The sequence below is a fragment of the Chanodichthys erythropterus genome, chromosome 21, assembly GCF_024489055.1.
Source record: "Chanodichthys erythropterus isolate Z2021 chromosome 21, ASM2448905v1, whole genome shotgun sequence".
Taxonomy (NCBI): Eukaryota; Metazoa; Chordata; class Actinopteri; order Cypriniformes; family Xenocyprididae; genus Chanodichthys; species Chanodichthys erythropterus.
In genome coordinates, this window is record NC_090241.1 from 29,604,799 (window position 1) to 29,626,313 (window position 21,515).

At 36.1% G+C, this 21,515-nt stretch overlaps 2 protein-coding genes across 6 annotated transcripts; one reads left to right on the plus strand and one right to left on the minus strand.

Moving 5' to 3' along the window:
• Positions 1-9,653: 9,653 nt before the first annotated feature.
• On the plus strand, positions 9,654-18,482 carry h6pd (hexose-6-phosphate dehydrogenase (glucose 1-dehydrogenase)). 2 transcript variants are annotated; one of them, XM_067373873.1, is made up of 6 exons: positions 9,654-9,728; positions 12,279-12,945; positions 13,930-14,047; positions 14,152-14,216; positions 14,310-14,421; positions 15,594-18,482. In XM_067373873.1, exons 2-6 carry the CDS (start codon positions 12,298-12,300, stop codon positions 16,931-16,933), a joined length of 2,283 nt encoding a protein of 760 aa, XP_067229974.1. In that variant the 5' UTR covers positions 9,654-9,728; positions 12,279-12,297; the 3' UTR covers positions 16,934-18,482. The 2 variants fall into 2 exon arrangements, with proteins under 2 accessions (XP_067229974.1, XP_067229973.1); XM_067373872.1 differs by having other exon boundaries at positions 14,152-14,421; positions 15,594-18,480.
• LOC137011199 (uncharacterized) lies at positions 12,952-21,309 on the minus strand. 4 transcript variants are annotated; one of them, XM_067373875.1, is made up of 10 exons: positions 21,171-21,309; positions 20,694-20,829; positions 20,275-20,371; positions 19,998-20,099; positions 19,635-19,697; positions 19,153-19,232; positions 18,925-19,055; positions 18,776-18,842; positions 18,547-18,676; positions 12,952-13,340 (listed from the first exon to the last, which is right to left on the minus strand). In XM_067373875.1, exons 4-9 carry the CDS (start codon positions 20,069-20,071, stop codon positions 18,594-18,596), a joined length of 498 nt encoding a protein of 165 aa, XP_067229976.1. In that variant the 5' UTR covers positions 20,072-20,099; positions 20,275-20,371; positions 20,694-20,829; positions 21,171-21,309; the 3' UTR covers positions 12,952-13,340; positions 18,547-18,593. The 4 variants fall into 4 exon arrangements, with proteins under 4 accessions (XP_067229976.1, XP_067229977.1, XP_067229975.1 ...); XM_067373876.1 differs by having other exon boundaries at positions 20,007-20,136; XM_067373874.1 differs by having other exon boundaries at positions 19,998-20,136.
• Positions 21,310-21,515: the final 206 nt, after the last annotated feature.

The window sequence follows — 21,515 nt, forward strand, 5'->3', positions numbered from 1 at the left end:
AACTTACTTAGTGGCGATGAGGTTTCATTCATGGATATGGGAAGTCAGGTGACTCCGCCCCTTGGAATGCGCTCCATATATGGCGCCGGTGGGCTTGTCCTTGTACGCGTGGGTGCTTTGATTGACGGCCCTCACACCTGTTCAATGAGTTTCGGATGTTTGCTCGCGTTCATTTACACAATAGTAATTTTAGACGATTGGGTACGGTATCAGTTCAAAGAGAGGGCTTTTTGTATTTGTCTCCTTTGAACCTAATATCTAGGTAATTTTGTTTGCAGACTGTGGGTAGTTTCGTGCATGTAGTTCACCACGAATTTTAATAGGCTTAAACCACAAAAATGATAGTAATGGATAGTGACTAAAACTAGTGTTAATTGTATACTTCACAAATCAGGTTATCTATAATATACAAATATACTCCTTTCCATTTGCAATAGTCATGATGATGGAGTTTTATGAAGTTACATAATGTTTTATGGATTTTTAAAGAGTGCATGCACAGGCTGAGATGGAAAATGTTTTTAAGTGAACTGAAGCTAAAACTCTATTGATGTGGTACTATAGGGACAGATCTGTGCATACCGAAGAACACTCAAAATATTTAAAAATCCGACCATCACTATTTTATTCCCATGACAAGTGAGAGAAGGGGTCAAGTGGGCTTGCCTCAATGAATGAATAACTACTAATGAGTTGAAGGAGTATGAATATGTAGACAGAGAAATACGGCAAACAAAAGCATTGCTAGGCAACGCAGAGGAATGCTTGAGTCAAGTCTCCATTGTGCGGCAGTCTGTCAGAGTTCCTTGACCTGGGAGTCAAACACAAGCTGACTTCTTCTCAAGAGCTTTGGAGGCTGCCTGCATTGTGAGAGCAGCTATGAATATTCATTAGACAGACAATAAATGAAAGACCTCAGCTTTAATTCTAGACAAACTCAACCAGGGATTTATGCGGCAGGGCTCTGAACAAAATCAAAACTTAAATAAACATTAAAACTAGACATAAACCCTTAAATATCAACTAAACATATCCAAAGCATTCTACATTTTATCCACTGGTTTCACGGACAATGCTTAAGACTAGTCCCATGTTAAAATGCATGTTTGAGCTGTTTTAACTGAAAGCAATATGCACTAGCATATCTTAAAATATGTCAACGCCATTGTTTTGCCTCAAGATGCACACCGGTAATGTTTTTTTTTTTTTTTTTTTTCCTCCAAGGCATGATTATAAAAGCTGCTTAAATGTGCTAATTTAACTAAGGCTTAATCCTGGCTTAAACTAAACCCTGTCTGTGAAACCAGGACTATATGTCTCCAATATATGCAGGAAAATCTCCAAACAATGCCAGCAGAGCAAAATTAAGCCTACAAATGTCAAGTCAAATCACCTTTATTTATAGAACTTCATACAATACAGGTTGTTTAAAAGCAGTTTCACAGTGATAAACTGTTCAGTTATGCAAAATTCATCAAATATGAGACAAATTCAAATTCTGCCGTCATCAGTGTTGATTCAGTTCAGTTCAATAACTAAAGTTCATCAATTATTAAATAAATTCAATAAGCAGCTCTACAACTCACAAAAAAAAAAAACTGTTAAAAAACAAAACAAATTTACACAGTAAAATACCGTTTTCCCTTGAAAAATAATATATTATAAAAACAATGCATTCTGGGTAATATTTGTTGTTTTAAGAAAAGAGGCTTATGCTACTTTCTTGAAAACAACAAAACAAGTGTAGCGTTAGTTCTGGCAGGTAATGTTAGTCAAGCTCGCATCAGCTGACACTCAGCTGATTCACAGTGACCTATAGGAATACGATGCCTATCACCGCATTCTTTAATATATATATATATTAATATATATATGGTTCATTCAATATTATCAGCAACTTTATCGCATTGCTCAGGAGCTAATTACTCTCCTCCATCCCCAGCTCCTCCTTTGTCCATTCAGGACTTGACCTTCTGATATTTCTCTTGATCAAACTCATTTCTTCAATTATGTTGTTACATTTATCGTCATTAAGAAAAATAATGATATTGCAATACTAGGTTCTGTTTAGGGGGCGTTAATGCTGCTCTCCTTGCTCTTATCCATGCTAGGCTGCATGGATGGGCAGGGAGTTTTTGCCCAGAACAGAACCATACCGCCAATCCAAACCCTATGCTAACTGCCAGTCATCTTTGACGATAGTGATCCTGACAGAAATAATATTACTCAGAATGCATATACAGAAGTAATATACTGTAAAATGAATGCGTAATATTGGTCATTTTTGAGAAAGTAGCCAATAGGATACTTTCTCTAAAACGACAGATAATATTACCCATGTTTTTACGGTATGTTACTGTTTTTAATGGAAAATGGTATTTTACTGTGTAAATTTGTTTGTTTTTTAGATATTTTTTAGAGTGAGTGTTCAAATAAGTGGAATATTCAAAGTCAGCTGGCTTTAGGGTTGTGTTCACATATGAGGCGTCTGACAAACATGTCTAGCAGGTTAAAAACAGCTAACCAACTAACCAAAATTACAAAATAACTATATTATTAAAATACATTTTTAAAAAATACTTAATTATGTGATTAAAAATACAATTACTGCAATTTAGAATGCCCATCTGTCCCTTATTAGAAAATGCACATACCATCACAAAGCTAACTGAAATCTAACACGTATATAAACTCACATACCAACTAGTTAAAACTCCAAACAAGTGCAGACTGATTAAAACCGGCAAGCAGTTGGCCACAAACTCCAAACTGAATGTGACTTGCTTATAAATAATATTCTTTTGTGTCTATGTGTGAGTACATGTATATGTGCAACATTTATTAATGCTTCAACAAAGTAAATCTTTGTTTATCACGCCAGCTTCTATGAATGTTGAGTACAATTCTTAATATTTGGAACAAGTGTTCGGCCACACAAAATGGATGATTAATGACTTTACTCTGTTTGGTGTTTAAGCACAAGACACTTATGTTCAGAGGAACATTTGTCTTCAACAAATAGGGAGCTAGAGCCATTGAGATGCCCTCACAATGCAGAGGTCCCTTTTCATTCAAGGGCCATGTGTGTTGCAGGAGGCCTGAATTATCTGCTGCACTCCCATCAACCCCCCCTTCACCTCTGCACGCTGTTCCACACAACCACTAACACAAAGCATTTCACGCCAGGAGGTTGGCCCCTTACTCCGGGGGTCACAGATCTGCAGTGGGACCACTGCTGCAGGGTCATTCAACTCTTCCACCCCTCAACTCCCTCTTGTCACCCTCGTCACCACCTCTCGCCAAAAAACGCAAATACAGAGGCGGCCTTCCTTTGTAGGCTGCGTCGGGACTGTCTGCCCCTCAAAAGCTTTGTTAACGCTCCCAATCCTACACTGATCCCTTCGCTGGGGGTGAAGGGAGTGCTGTCGCGGGATATGTGCCAGTGACATATGGCAACATGTTAACACATTATTAATGCAAAGTTAACAAAATTATTTCTGTGAGTGAGTAATAAATGGATTTTAGATGTCAAGTGACCCCAAAAAGTATTTAGACACTTAATGTCATGGCAAAAGTGTGGCATTTCATTTACATAAAGATAATTTTCATCAAAATTTACATAAAAAGAAATTTTCATGCACAATTTTCTGTTTTTGTTAAATTATACACCAAAATGATTTAGGAACATTTTCAGGTTGTCAAATGTTAATGGTATATATATATATATATATATATATATATATATATATATATATATATATATATATATATATATATATATATATATATATATATATATATATATATATATATGTGTGTGTGTGTGTGTGTGTGTGTGTGTGTGACATCTGTGGTTACTATACTGTGAAAATTATTTTCATTATTTTCATTATCACAACATTTTTCTTTGGTCAAATAAACTTCAGTAATTAATGTGGTTCAGATAACATAATATTTTGAGTTTCTGTTGACTAAACCAATCGCCTTCATTGTATTAACTCAATTTTTTAATTTCAATGAACTCAAAATGTTAAGACAACCAGGTAACTTACTCTTTTAAGTTAAACCAACAATTCTTATTATAGTGTAGGACTATAGTGTGAACTTTAGGGGAACTTATCTATACTTTGAGAACAGTTGGTCTAAGAATGAGGAAAAATGTATACGAGAAAGAAAAGTGAAGTATAATTTGGTAATAATTTATTATAAGGTGATAGTTACAAGTTACTACATGTACTTATAGTAATAACACTAAATTATGCATGATTACAAGGAACTAACCCTAAACCACACCTTTATAGTACATGTAGTTGCTGCATTTATTGGATCTAAAATACAGTAAAGACAGTAATATTGTCAAATATTATTACAATTTAAATATTACCCACTACTTATTTGAGTAAGAATAATGTAATTACATCACCTTAAAATAATGTGTAACCAATGCTTTTATTAAGCATGGATACATTCATCAAAGAATCTGTATCTTTGATGGTTTCCACATAAATATAAAGCTTAAGACATTCTTGAGCACCAAATCAGCATATTAGAATGATTTCTGAAGGATCATGTGACACTGAAGACTGGAGTAATGATGCTGAAAATTCATCTTTGCCATCACAGGAATAAATTACATTTTAAAATATGATAAAATAGAAAATATTTATTTTAAATTGCAATAATTTTTCACAATATTACCATATTTTTAATCAAGTAAATGCAACCTTTTGTGAGCATAAGAGACTTCTTTTAAAAACATTTAATCTTTTTCATCCAAAATGTCTGAACATTATATATAGTTCATATAAAGTTCATTTATATAAACTTTAGTTAAATAATTAAATAGCTTACTAAAACACAAATGCAACATTGACTTGAACTTAAATTACTTTATTATGTCAAATGAAGCCACAGTGTAATTGAATGATAGACATGCTATGTGGGAAATCAATTACCTGCAACATTGGTCAATTACACAGTTTAACGCTCATTATATACACATTGATCATAAGAGCTCCTAAAAAACGTTACACAGTAATGTAATTATGAAATGTATGCTGAGGGTGTTTATATATTAGTACATACACATCCTCAGCATATATTACACAATTTCTCTTCTTAACAAAGGCAATTTCTTTGATCCACCGCCTAACTAACAGCATTCATTCACTTCCTTAATCTGGCATTATTGAGATCTTAAGTAGCAGGCAGAGCTTTAAATTAGTCAGCACTTAGACAGAGGGATGATAAATGTAATGTGTGTTGGTGAAGAGGCCCAATAAAGAGGATGGCACACATTCATATGCATGTGTTTGTGTGCTCAGCTTGATTGGAATGTTGTGCTGGAGGAAGAACAAAGGACTTAAGGAGGAACAAAGCACTTGAATCTAAAGGAAGGAAGGCAAGTGGCAGGGTGGCATTGGGAAGGGGGTGATGGGAAGAACATGGATGGTTGTAAGAAGTGTGGGAGATCTTTCACACAATGAGCCCCCTGGTGCCATAGCCATTCTTACCTCCAGCTCCCTTTAACACACACACACACACACACTCAAATCACACGTAGCCCCATTGGCTGCACGTTAAGACGGTGACAGCTGAGCTCCCTGATTTTTTTTGCATGACACACATGCGCACACACTCGCAGACTTGCTACACCAGAAACACTTGGCATACAAACAGGAACTTCTGTCACCTAGTTTACAGTTTACATCTCACTTTGACCTTAACTGGAGATCTAGCTGGGAGGCCTACGCTAGTGTGGTCCCAATTTGCATAGGTATAAAATCTCTCACGCATCTGGAAAATTCCATCCATTTTATGTGAATTTTGGGATATTGCATTAAAAAAACACTGGATGGTAATGCAAAAAAAATCTAAAAGTTTGCTCAATTGCGATGGATATATTTTTTCATCCAATAAGAAGACATGCGAATAAACTATAGGAACACATTTACTGTATACATTTCTTGATGTGTAACAAAAAACTCACGTGACTGTCTCAACAGAGGATGTAATTTGATAACTGGACTAACCAGTGGACCAATTTTCCCTTCACAACATCTCAAATGTTGGTTTGGTCATTCTGAAATGCCTGAGCCAAAGTCTATCATCAATATGGTTAGGTATAATTACCTCGAAGAACTGTCTCACACCATATTTGAGTTCCCAAACATCAGGCATCCACCTCATCCACCTATTGTGTTTTGTCTGTGCTTTCTGAGGTGCAAGTCATTTATGATGTATGAAAAAAGAGCCACAGTGGCTTCTCCAAATGCAGCAACTTCCAATTTATTACAGGTATTTTGCGCCAATTTCCCAGGTCGAAAGCAATGTTGCTGTTTTGAACGGAATGTAAAAACAACCACTTTCATAAAATAAAATATAAAGTAGCATTACATTAAAACTGAATACAACTGGTTGATGTGACTTTATGTAACTCCAACATTATTACATACATAATATTGCAGACACCCGTTCAAAGTGTAATACTAAGTGTAGGGTACATTTTATCATTGTGGGAGTGTGAAGAGATTTTTGCAATTAAAGGTGCCGTAGAACATCTTTTTAAAAGATGTAATATAAGTCTAAGGTGTCCCCTGAATGTGTCCGTGAAGTTTCAGCTCAAAATACCCCATCAATTTTTTTTATAATTTTTTTTAACTGCCTGCTTTTGGGGCATCATTAAATATGCGCCGATTCATGCTGCGGCCCCTTTAAATTCTCGTGCTCCATGCCCACGGAGCTTGCGCTTGCCTTTAACAGCATAAACAAAGTTCACACAGCTAATATAACCCTCAAAATGGATCTTTACAAAGTGTTCGTCATGCAGTATGTCTAATCGCGTAAGTATTTATTTGGATGTTTACATTTGATTCTGAGTTTGATAGTATGCTCCGTGCTTTTCCTTGCTTGCTTACCTAATCTGTTGATTCAGCTGTGCACAGATTCAGACGTTAATACTGGCTGCCCTTGTCTAATGCCTTGAACATGAGCTGGCATATGCAAATATTGGAGTCGTACATTTTAATGATCCCGACTGTTACGTCCTTCAGAGGTCTTTTAAACAAATGAGATTCATATAAGAAGGAGGAAACAATGGAGTTTGAGACTCACTGTATGTCATTTCCATGTACTGAACTCTTGTTATTCAACTATGCCGAGGTAAATTCAATTTTCAATTCGATGGCACCTTTAAAGAAGTACAAACTATGATAGATAAAACGATTAATGTCTTTATCTCTTGAACCAAAAAAATTCATATAATTTCAGATTCAAAATAAAGGAATATACATTTATAGATATGTGTATTTTACAAGCAAAACATCTTATTCCTCTTTACTGGAAAACTGAGGCAGAAAATGGGAGATTACTTAAAGAAATGGCAACTAACATGTCAATGGAGAGAATACATTATTAAATATAGATATATGGCTTTTAAAGACATTTTAAAGACATCCTGACATTTATTAAAAAAAAAAATGTAGACATTGGGGTGGTTTGTATGATGGGATAATGGATGACAGTGTTATTTTAGTATCAATCTGAGATACTATTAGTTTTTCTTTCTATTTTGAATGTTTTTATTTTTGCATTTTTCATTCTCATTTTAATTTGAGTTAAAATTCCAATGCAGTGTGCATAACTTGACCTTCCATTTTCTGCATAACAAAAAAAACCAGAAGTAACATTAACAGTAACACTGACTCAGAATGGACACTCACATGCATCATGGCGTTATGTCATATAACAAAATGTACTGTTAAAAATGTGAAAAAGTTCATTGAATGGACTCTTTAGACCTTATTCACAGCAGTGCCATTTTTAACGGGAATGAAAGTGAGGCTGTGAGGGATAGACATACATCTCTTCATTTGGTTGTACTGTTATTTAACGTGTTTTTAGATTGTTCAGGTGACAAAAGACTGCAAAAATATATTTTAAAGACATTTCAGTAGACAAAAAACTCCAGACAACATAAGCTGTGTAAAATTATAAGTGATCTAGGAGCTTTATACAGCTTTTTACAGCAGATGCCATTGAAAAAATGGTAAGTCTATCCCTCAGCCTTGCTTTCATGGCGCTGCTCTGAATAAGGTCTATGCACAATCACTTACGCATTTTGCCATCACTGGTGTAGAATAGTGTATGGAAATTGTGAGAAAATTGAGCACAAGATTAAATCTTGTGGAAATGTCCCACAACACAAAGCAAAACTGATACAATTCACCTTTACGCTAAAGGTATTTAAAGCAGCTAAAAGTGTTTTAATAATATACTAAAATGTTTTTGTATAGGCCAACCAAAGCTGATATTATTGATGATAGAAAGTGTTTGCTACTACCACTATTTGCAGAGGGAGATTTTAGCGGAAATATAAATGCCTACTTACTTAATTTTTCACTTACATTTTCTTTCTTTCTTTTTTTTTTTAAAGCAGTCAGTATATGGTGCACACGGCGCAGTATATAGTAAGCAAGCATTCATTCCCAACAATAGACTGTTTTCAAACAGCTTTCCTAAACACTCCCCCATCTGCCATTGGTTGAATACCCCTACCTAAACTCACAGCATTAAGCATGTGCTGTGTCGGGCTGGTAGGGATCAAGGGGTCAAGGTTTGGCTGGTTAACATAGCCTCATTAGCCTCTGGAAGTAGATGCCGTCTACACCATCTGGCTTCAAAGAACATCTTTCTCCTAGGCCGGACATCCACAAATAGCAGATAGTCATTAGCCTATAAAATAACATAAGTCTGATTGATTCATTTTTGTTGCTCAAAATGAAAACCCTTCTTCCTAGGAGGATTAAAACGGGTTCAGAAAGTTTCACAACAAGGTGAATCAGAGGATGACTTTACATGTTTCCTGAGGTGAATGTTTCTTGTTTGAATACTCTTTGCCTAAGACTTTCTCTCTCTAAATGAAAAAAGCAGAAAACACACACATGTACACAAAGATAAGAATATTATCTTCAAGATCATATAACATTGCTCAATATATTGCGAAATAAAGTGCAAGACTCCTTTATCTGCGGGTTTGTGACACGTGTTTTTTTTTTTACATTTGATATGACTTTTAATTTACCTGCAGCATTTTAAAAAACATTTTTTTTATTTCTGATAATCTGAACGCGGACATCCTGGCCTCGTTTTTACAGTCTAAAAGTCGTTCAGCATTCATGGACCTTGTCCTGCAAGCAAATATCGCCCTCCTTTGGGCAACTCACCGACCTGCATTATACTAAAAGTGAATTTACAATTTCGAAGCTAAATTTTTGATAATTAATTAGAAGTATAATAATAAAAACACTTCCCCAGGCTCAACACGGATGCGTTTCAAATGTGCTGACAATCTGTACAGTTAAATGTGCTGATAACCGGTACAGTCAAAGAAAGTCATTAATTTAATTGTTTGTTTGACAGCACCCGCTCGTGTTTAACTCTCCCTTCTCAATATATACCTCCTTTATTATATTTACACTTAAAGAATAACTGTTTTAAAAGCTTATCAAGCACTTCAAAGGTTTACAAGTGCCCGTGTTATCAGTCAGCGTGTTTTTTTTTTTTTTTTTTTTTTTTTTTTAAAAACTCGAATGTTACGTTTTCAAACCACATGATTAACCATCGTCGCGATCACGTGACCATCTACTGGAAACGTTTGTTTGTAGAATGTCACTATCCGCCAGTCCACGCCGCTCGAGCTGTCACCATACTGTCCAGAGGTGAATCAGGTATGTCCACAGTCTCTCCCTGTCAAATCCATCTTTGTCCTAATGCATGCGTCACTATGGCTGCAGATATCATATGTACATTGAAATTTAAGATCTTGTCCTTTTATTTGTCTGTCTTAAGCCTGTGTTAGTGTTAGTTAGCTATAGTATAACAGGTGCCGTCTATGCACTTTTTGCTGATAGTATAACGTTACTCACGTCCGCCTCTAGAAGCACACTAGTGTTATTCTCATATTTTAAAAATATAATAAGCGTACTTCTCATCAGAAACATCAGAAATCGACATATGGTCACATTTAATTTAGATCAATATTGATTAATACATTTTAAATCATATGGTATATCTTATTATACTGGATATTACATTTTCCAGTGTCAATATCACTTTCTATCCTGTTAGTCTTTAGTAATATCTATAATATAAAAAAAATAGATAAAAAATTATATAAATATAATATAAAGCCATTTCCTTAATGAGGTTATCTTCCAGAAAATGACATTGTTTTCCATTTTCTTGTCACTGTGTAAATAATGAGTTATAATAAATAATAAATTGTAATAATGTAATGTGTTTTAATTGACCATAGCATATCATGACACAAGTTAAAGTTACAGAGTTGAACTGAATTACATTAGTTCTGTGTAGCAGCTGTTTCTTGAACCCTTCTGCATCCTGTTATGCTCATTTGATCATCTACATTTTTCCAATGAATTTTTTTGTATTTATTTTAAGGCTACATGCCTCTGTTTGACAATTTACAACACCCAAATGTGCAAACAGTGCTTGCACTGTTTGAACATTGGGGTTGCGTGTACTGTGTCATCTTTGGTCTTCTCACAAGCTCCTCATGAGATATCATGAAATCCAGGTCAACTGTTTTCTGTTAGATATGTCAGTATGATTCCAGCAATATCATTTTCAGCTTTAACATAATTTATTGTCAACTTATATATCAGTTTGGCCTTTTAATTTCATTCAGTCCTTTACTGTCAATGCAGTCTTGTTCTGTTGGCTTAATCTTGATTTCATGGGTAAACACTCACTGAGAGAATACATTTGCATCACCATGGTTCTTGCTCTCAGTTCAGGTATGTTAGTAGATTATACAACCCTCCTCTTCACAACTGGACTTATCATAGACCGTTGGCCCTCATACTTTAAATGTTTCACAAGTGTTACGGAAGAAGATCCACACACTTAAGGAGCTTCCAATAACAGTTGAGTGATTTTAAAATAAGAAAGATGAGTACACAAATATACATTCATGTACTGTTGTGCATTCAGAGGTACAATGACTTGCAGACATGACTCGCTATTACTGATCTTAACGGTTTGTCCTGAAACATCAGTGATTATGTAATGTTACGTTGATATCTTGGGCCTGACATAATTGAATTATATTTAGCCTTCATTTAGGTATATATATATATATATATATATATATATATATATATATATATATATATATATATATATATATATATATATTTTGTGTGTGTTTGTGTGTACAGTATTGTGAAAAAGTCTTCGTATCTTCACACACACGCTGTAGTGTCAGTAAGAAATACTAGTTTACATTTCCAGACATTGCTTTTGTCATTAATTGTAATAATCCAGTGAAATTTAAGGAGTCTAACAACAGACTCTATGCTCCACATGGAGATCTGATCTCACAACCAGAAACATAAAAAAATAAAAAACAAAACTGAGACTAAATCCAGAAGAACTGTGGCCGTGTCTCCAAGATGCTTGAAGAAACCTACCTGCAAACCTACCAGAAAAAGGTACTGCATGCAAGTGTACCTAGGACAAAAGCTGTTTTAAACACAAAGGGTGGTCACACCAGATATTGATTTGATTTAGTTTATGGAAGTTAATTGATAAATAATATCCATTTATGACATTATTTTCGAAAGCATCCTCACTTTACAGCATTTTTACACAAGGTAGGTTTCTTCAAGCATCTTGGAGACATTGCCACAGTTTAGTCTCAGTTTCTGATGTCTCTGTGTGGAGCATGTTGTTAGACTCCTTGTTCATACAAAATTTCACTGGATTATTACAATTAATGGCAAAAGGAATGTTTGGAAATGTATATTGATATTTCTTTCTGACACACTACTATATTAGCTGATATTATTATACTTTTCCCCCTCCCAACACTTTCATTCAGAATCCATCTACAAATCTTATTTCTGACATATCTATTTTTTAGGGACTAAAGTCTTATCTTGTTGCAGTCCTGACCGCTCCATATGTTTTATGTGAGGATTGAAGCTGGTTTGTAATCATCAGCTAAATGTTTGCATAAGGTGTTCACTTTATGCTGAGTTATACGTGGAATCATAATAGTCAATATGTCAAATAATGAAGCAAACTTTAGAATCCAGCTTCTAATTGTTTTCCAGTGCCTTTAATCAAGTTATTCATGGTTTACCAATAACAGTTTTGTTTTTTTATATCTGCATGTGAACCTTATTAAATTGTCAGATTTTCAGAATTTGTAACGTTCTAAAATCCTTTTATTATTATTATTTTTTTTTTTAAAGGTGGGCGCTTGACATTACAATGTTGAGGATAAGATGGGAGTTGCTGCTAATGGCCATCATATGCTGGCATAGAGGCCACACAGATAATCATGAGGCTAAGCAGAGTCTTGGGCATGTGACTGTGGTAGTTGTGGGTGGAACAGGTGACTTGGCCAGGAAGTACCTGTGGCAAGGCTTTTTCCAGCTTTATGCTGACGAGGTAGGCAAAGGACACACCTTCTCATTTTATGGTGGGGGCCTTTCGCCAAATGAGAATGGGACCACGCTGCTGTTTGGGATCTTGAAGGAGCTGGCTTGCCCTCCAGAGCTCTCTGCTGAGCGCTGTGCGTTGGTCAAAGACCAGTTCCTGCATCTGTCCCAGTATCACCAGCTGAAGACATCTGAGGACTATGAAAAACTCAGCCAGAAGATCAAAGAGCAGGTAGGACAGGAGGGTATGGTCGAAGCGGGGAGGCTCTTCTACCTGTCTGTTCCAGCTTTCGCATATGCAGACATTGCAGACAAGATCAACAACACATGCCGCCCCCCTCCTGACACATGGCTGAGGGTGGTGCTGGAGAAGCCATTTGGTCATGACTTTGCTAGTGCCCAGTCCCTTGACAAAAAACTGTCAGGCCAGCTGAAAGAAGAGGAGATGTATAGGATTGACCACTATTTAGGGAAGCAGGTAGAATGTTATTTTATTCACAATACACTAAGTTTGGGGATGGTAAAAATTTCTTTGTTTTTGAAAGAAGTCTCTTATGATGAGCAAGGCTGAATTTATTTGATATAATAATAAAAAAGGAAGTTCAAAAGAAAAGCTTTTGAATTAACATATTTTTATGTATCATTATTGTATCCAGTATTATTTTTATTTTTTTTTTAAATAATGAAAAATTCATACTGACCCCAAAATTTTGAATGGAAGTATATAAGGGTGTAACAGTGTTCATTCGAACCATCACGGTACAGACGTCACGGTTTGGTGGATAGAGTCCGATGACGAATACAGTCAGTCACAGGTGATCCACACTCCAATCCAGAAGGGGGGGTATGCAGTATTTCAATGATGTTTGCTAACTACCACAACAGGAAAAAGAGCAGCAGAAGAAGAGACAGTCTACACACCAATCCAAAACAAGTGTTCAGATGGCACGCAAGAGCTTGCTAATAGCCTATACGCTGAGTTTCGATTAATTTTTGTGAGCACTACATAAACTTAACGGAAAGGAAACCAGGACAGCAGAAAGCAGCATTGTGTTCGTTTACTTTATTTTGCAAAAGCACAATCTTTTGTTTTTATTGTGAGTGTACATAAACAATAGAACCTTTAGACAGTTATAATAGACAGTTTTGAATGATGTCTTACTTTTATCCATATGACCATAAATGACGGAGTATTTTAAGTTGTTTCCACTGTTATAATGAGACAAAATAATTTGGCGTTGTGACGATTTTTATCGTGGACATAGTACCACCTAACCTAGCACTCGGGATTTGTTACTTTTTCCTGTTGTACCGAACTCGTATTGATCCCTGACCCCAAAACCGAGGTACGTACTGAACCGTGACTTCTTTGTACCGTTACACCCCTAGTAGTATACTTTCACATGAATGACTGGAACTTCATGAGCTTTAAACATCAATCAATGTTTTTTCTATTGCAAAGGTTGTCTCTAAAATATTGCCATTTAGGAAAGAGAATAAGAAACTTCTGGACCCTATCTGGAACAAGCACCATATTGAAAGAATAGAAATTGTATTGAAGGAAACCCTGGATTCCAAAGGTACTGGTTTTGAGTTGCTTATAAATGCATTAATCAATTCTTTCTCTATTTTTCTTCTCAGTTATTTCTTTAGCATTAATTGTTGATCTGTCATTCATTTACAGGGCGGATTCAGTTTTATGATCAATATGGCGTCATCAGAGATGTGCTCCAGAACCACCTCACAGAGGTCATGACCCTTATGTTGATGAACCTTCCTGCAAACCTCTCCAATAGCAAGGAGATACTACAAAACAAACTTAATTTCTTGGCTTCCCTACAGCATGTAGATAACAGTAATGTGGTCGTAGGTCAGTACCAAGCTTACAATGGAGAGGTTCAGGAAGAGCTCAATAAAACAAAGGACTACTTCAGCCTAACCCCCACATTCGCTGGTGAGTGGAAGAGCTTTTTAGTTATCTTATTTAACATGCAAAGAAGGTGTTCACGTTCGAGGGCTGCATTGGGATTAGGATCCTGGGGGCCCAGCACAAATCTTGTGGGAGCGGGCGGTTTTACCTTTGCTGCGAGTGGCCAAAAAATATAGCGTGGGTCCGCAATTTGCCACGTAACAAGAAAGGAGTCAAGGAATGTTGATTAACATTCAAAAAAGCACATCTATCCATCATAAAAGTAATCCATATGGCCCCAGGAGGATAATAAATGCCTTCTGAAGTGAAGCAATATGTTTTTGAAAGAAAAATATTCATATTTCTAACTTTATATAATAGAATCACTGGCATTCTGTACATATACCGAGTCGATTCGGGCAGAAGAGTAAACTTTGACCTGATGCATGACGTAATGACAAATGTGGAAGCGCAGAGGATAGAGCAAAACAAAACACCGGTCATGAATTAGAAGTCTAAAATGAGCATTTTTAAAGAGAAATGTTGGAGGAGCTTGAGTTTGTTGCCCAGCCCTATTTGTTTGAATCGCAAGAGGTGTCAACTCTCACCTAAGCTTACGCTACTCCTACATCCTATGTCCCTCGTTTATTAACCCCCTGAAGCCATATGGATTACTTTTATGATGGATGTATGCGCTTTTTGGGGCTTCAAAATATGGGTTACTATTCACTCCCATTATAAAGCTTGGAAGAGCCAGAGTATTTTTTTAATATAACTCCGATTGTGTTCGACTAAAAGAAGAAAGTAAACCTAGGATGGCTTGAGGGTGAGTAAATCTATAATTTTCATTTTTGGGTGAACTAACCCTTTAATTAAACGCATTGTTTTGTCTCTGTTATTCTGTACGTTTAGCCTAATGTTTGTATAATTTTTTCACAATTTCTAAAAGCTGTAACCGAATGATTGCGGGTGCGGGCGGGAATACTCGTTGCGGTAATGGTCAGAAATTCAGCGGGAACGGTTATTAAGACAAAGTCTTTTTTCGCATTCGCATTTCTCCACACATTTCTGTTACTTTGCATTCTTCTAAGACCTGCATTTAATTGACCATGACATGATCTTTCAGAAAGCCCTGGAATGTAAATGTGCATATAAACATAGTCATTGATTCATCATCAATCTAGCAATGCTTACGTTAACTGTGATTCTCTTTACAGGAGTGCTCATTCATGTCGACAATGCCCAATATGAGGGAATCCCCATATTTATGACTTCAGGCAAGGCGCTTGATGAACGGGTCGCTTATGCACGTGTAATTTTCAAAAGTGATGTATTTTGTGTCCAGGATCTCAATAATGTTCAGTGCAAATCCAAACAGATCATATTTTATCTGGGTCACGGAAACCTCCAGTACCCTGCGATTCTCGTGAGCAAGAACCTGTTCAAGCCCGACCTGGTGAGCAGCGGTGACTGGAAGGAGGTCACCGAATACAAAGACGTAGACGTGCTGGGGTTACCCCTCAGTGATTATTACATCCAGTCACCAGTCGTACCCAGAGAGGCTTATTGTGAGCTGATCTCACACGTCTTCTTTGGACGCAAGGATAGATTTATCAGTGCCGAAGGACTCCTTGCTTCCTGGGCGTTTTGGACACCTCTCCTTGAAAGCTTGACTCCGGTCTTTCCACGCGTGTATCCTGGTGGTGTAGCCAACGGGAACCTGCTGAACTTTAAGCTGCGGGGCCATCAGGTCGCCTTCAGCCATGAAGCCGTGGTCAATGTGATAAACCCTGGTGCCGAGGACAACTTCCAGGTGATGCAAGGGAAGTACCGTAGTTCTGAAATGGTATCTGCTTGGGCACAGGAACTGGTGGATCGCTTGGCTTCTGATCTTCTCCTGGCTGCTGAGGAAGCAATTCATGAAGAGGGTCAGTTTCACCTGGCGCTGTCTGGTGGCTCCAGCCCAGTGGCGCTGCTACGTGCGCTCGCCCTGAACCTCTACACCTTTCCATGGCGCAACACTCACATATGGCAAGTGGACGAGCGATGTGTGCCACATACAGAATCAGGCTCCAACTTCCGGTCCATTCACGATCTTCTGCTTCAGCATATCCGCATACCCTACTTCAACATCCACCCCATGCCGGTGCATCTCACCCAACGGTTATGCGTGGAAGAGGATGGTGGTCCTACATTATATGAGAAGGAAATTAAGAAGCATGTCAATGCCTCCAGCTTCCACTACATCCTGCTTGGTGTAGGCCATGATGGCCACACTGCCTCATTGTTCCAGGACACCAAGTTGGAAAGCGACGAAGAACGGTTGGTAACTCTGACAGAGAGTCCCATTAAACCTCACCAGAGGATGAGTCTCACATTCACAGCTATCAATAGGGCTCGAAGGGTAGGTGTTTTAATAATGGGGAAAAACAAGCATGAACTTGTCAGTCAACTCAGCCGAATTAAGGGGGAATCATCTAAGTATCCCATTACCAAAGTACAGCCAAAGAGCGGTACTCTTATATGGTACATTGACTATGATGCACTGTTAGGATAGACCTGTACATATCGGTCAATGAAGCCACCCACCAGGGCTTATAGCTCAAATCGAATGCTGTATTTTGAATGATTGCATTTGAAGTTTAATTTTCACACTGAGGTGTGAATTGTGTGAGGGTAATTTAATGCTGTGATAGGGACTTTTGATTGTGTTATGGAATGATTGCATTACAAACGACTAAACATTTCAAATCTCAGGACCTCTTTTAGCTTACGGTAATTAATGTTTTTAATAATGTTGCTACAAATCCTTATTCCACAAGATCAGGCTGTTTAGAAAGCAAATGCGTTAAAATTCGTCTGAAAATTTAATTCCACATCAAGCACTTTTTTTTCCACATTTGTGACCAAGCAGTGATCAGATAAAACATATATGCTCTGTAATTTGACTTTTCTTTTTACTTTGCTTACTATATAGTTGCATTAGCTTTAACAATTATTCATCAGACCACCAGATTAAATTGAACCATGTGGCCGCCTTTGTTTTTACAGAGGAAACAAGCAGATGTATTTGGTTTGTTTTTCCTCCTCAATTAAAAGATTTCAGTTAAGTGGTGAAATTCTGTTCTAGACGTAATCACAGACCTCAGGTTAAGAAATCCTAATAAACATGTCCATAAAAGATGGCATATCCAATGTTTTTTAGGTTGGAGCAAATGTTAATGTACTGTTTCATCTTTAGACTTTTCTATTGTTAGCCTTACTTGATAATTCCATTCCAGAATTGGATTGTTGACAAAGTGTATTAGTGTCAGAGATTTTTCTCATACCTCAGAAAACAATGGTTTATTATGTGTAGAACAGTCCAAATGGCATAACGCCTCACAATGATTATATATACACATGAATGCCTTTGTAAAGTCTGTGCTGTTTAAAATCTAAGAAGAATATCTTAGCATCGCATGCTTTATGAGACACTTTTTATGGATAGCGGGGCAGCATTGTCTAATTCATAACCATTGATTTTGGCCAAAAATGTTGTAGTGAAGCAGATCAACATTACATTCCACAGGGATCTATTGATCTAAAATGTGAAAATGTTAATAAAACGTTAAAATAAATTCATACAATCATACACTGAAGTTCTTATGTGTATTTACACGATTTTGTGTTTTCAATACAAAATGTTTCACATTGTAGAGATCCTATACTGAAATTCTGTGTGTAGTTCAACAAAGTATGTACCTCGCTGAAAGGTTTAACATATTTGAATTGACACTTTTGAATGAATCCATTATGTTTCACAAAAAGAAAATTTTGTTACAGTATTCAGCTGTATTACATGGCATTACATAAATCATTTCATATTTGGTGGTGGTTTTAATACATACAATAAAATATATTTTTGAAATCATCTGTTTTATTTTGTTTTCTCTTTTAAAATGTCTTTCAAACATGTCTGGATTCAAATGCAACCCAAAATTGAGGACTGTAAACAGTCTGAGTTAAAAAAAAATTAAAAAACAATTTGTATATACGCAATTTTGCCTATTTTTCTTCTCCCCTGCATGCCAATATTAGTGAAAAGGTGTATCATTAAATAGAATGCATCTTAACCTCCACTTCACAACTGTCTGAAAACCACTGAAACCATGTAAATAATAGATGCACCTGTATTGAGTGTCAGTGAAAGGCTCTACAACAGCAGTGGCTCATTTTCAACCCCAGAGGCATGTATCTCTTAACCAATCCGGAAACAGTTTGTGGATCAGGCAAAGACTTCCTCTGACCAGAAAGAAAACTGGGTAGAGACACAATAAGAACAACAATCCAGTTATTTTGTCCTTTATATATTGTTTCCTTCTACACTTGGAATGGAACTGACTGTATATGAACTTACCTGTTGAGAGTATGCTGCCCCAAGACACTACCAAAGAAAATATATACAATTCTGTGGTGGTGTTCGCCTGAGTAAAATAAACTGTGATTATATATAAAGGTAAAACTACTTTTTGCACATAAAATCATATTACTACAATTCACACTTACACATTGAGGTGCAGTCAGGGTAAGAATGAGTGTACAGAGTCCCTGGATAAACGCAAACAGTCCAAATGAGTGAAACGCTACCCTGATGCTCTTGGGAACTGGGTCTGTCAGTGTAAGCGCTACAGCCAAACCTTAAATGGGAAGAGGAAGGTATGATGATTAGTATTTAAAATTAGCAAGCAGAAAAAAAAAAAAAAAGAACCATTTATAAATATAAAAACTGATTACCTGTTGCTATAAATGAGAACACAATGAAGACTATAAGATTGCTCAACAATGGCTTTTCACAGTAGCGAGAAGATTTTGGCCTGTGAAAACAATGCAGAATTTTAGACATATAACATGATAATATGAATATGTTTATTTTATATGTTATGCTGGTAACACTTTACAATAAGGTTCACTAGTTAAACATTAGTTAATGTATTAACTAACATGAACTAACCATGAGCAATATATTTGTTACTGTATTTACTAATTAATGTTAGTTAATGAACATACAGTTGTTCATTGTTTGTTCATGTTAGTTCATGTTGACAAGATTTTAATAAAGTATTAGTAAATGTTGAAATTAACATTAACAAAGATTAATGAATGTTGTATAAGTGCAGTTCATCATTATTTCATGTTAACTAATGAACCTTATTGTAAAGTGTTATCCTTATGTTTTATCAGCTTTTTATCTGTGAAACTTCATATAGGGCACTTACCTTGACAAAATATAAAACTGTGGTGCCAGGAAAAGCACCACAAAGCTGAAAAGAACAATCTGACTGCCAGAGAAAAACAAATTAGATTTTTTATAATTTTAATGTTATGAATGTCTGCACACACACACACAAATGAGGCTTTACAACAAAGAAAGACATAAAATAGTGTTTAGCATCTGTTCACAATTTTATTGACTTATTTTCCAATTATGCAGACAGACAAACATAGATAGATAGATAGATAGATAGATAGATAGATAGATAGATAGATAGATAGATAGATAGATAGATAGATAGATAGATAGATAGATAGATAGATAGATAGATAGATAGATAGATAGATAGATAGATAGATTATCTTACAATTTTAACCTTTGATCTCTTGGAAGCCACCTGCTGGTCTGAAAAGCTGCATGGACTAAGAAATGGTGAAGCATTGTGCACTTTATATCACCTCAGATGATTCTGTACACAGCAGATTATTTCTTTATCAAGAAGTAGCCTACCAATACAATGACAAAAAAAAAAAAAAAAAAATATTTAAGAGTCTCAAACGCATCTTATTGAAAAATTCTAAATATTTATACAGTGAGATGTAGAAGTAAGAGAAGAAAATTCATAAAAGAATTACAGAACTTACCAGAAAGATATCACGCTGGTCAGCATTCATGGTAGGTTAGAAGCTCGGAAAGAAGCAAGATCCTCTGTCGGGTAATATAAAATGGCGCCGCCTAGTGCTGAGATTTGGTATACTTTTAGAGATGTCAAATTATGTATTAGAATAATTTTTTTATTCACTGTGTCACACAGAGGTGGTGTTAGTTATGTTTAAGGGATCTTCATATTGTGTAAAACTTGTTGGCTTATAATAAAATGCATATTGTACCAAAAACATTTACATACTTTGTTCAGCATTGCAAAGCTATTAAAATAATCATGACATGAAAGAGTGAGGAGTAATAATAGCATGATACTTTTCTGTTCTAATGGCTTTTTCATTAACATATTCATTGCTACCCTATTGACATTAGAAACTTTTTCCAGAAAATGATTACTTACATTTTGGTGTTCATCACAGAAGACTTCAAAAGTTTTTTGTTTTTGTTTTTTACCCTTTGCAACCCACATTCACATTGAGTAAAGGATGAATGAAATTTCAATGTTAACTTTAAGAACAGATGAAGAAAATGCCTGCCTGGACGAGAGTTAAAGAAACACCTGTCAGTTTTGAAAGAAAATAAACTGTCTGTGGCTTTCTCTTAAAAAAGTTTCAAAGAGGTTCAGTATAGAAGCCCAAAGAGTTCTTGAAAACTCTTTCTGCCAAAAGGTTCTATGTAAGGAGAAATGTCTTGCATAATTGCATACTTTGCATGCTTAATGTGTTACTGCATTTTTTTCCTACTGATAAAGTATGTTTACAAGCTGTGTAATTCATAAAACATTAAAGTAAAAACAAAATTAATGACTGAATCCCATGACTGAAACACCTAAAAGGTTACATGTATATGTAGAAAAAGAGAGAAAAAAGACACCAACCAGTAAACCACAGAAGTTCATAGCCACATTGTTAATGAAAGTCAGGCACAGATCATGAAACAAAAGCAATCATCTCAAATCATATGGGACTTCTCTGATATTTCTAAATTCTAATTGTCAAACTGTTAACCCCTGTACCAGATCAGTCCACTGCCAAAGCAACATGTGTCTTTTGAATTACATTGTTCTCTCTGAGTTCCCACGGGACGCAAGAAGTGTGTAAAAGTTATGTTCCGCCTCACAGAACAGCCCCATTGACCAAGCCAAAATAGCCTTTGTGTCCTAGGAATCACCCCTGCCCCATATTACTACACACAGACCTGCTGAAATATGACACAACACATC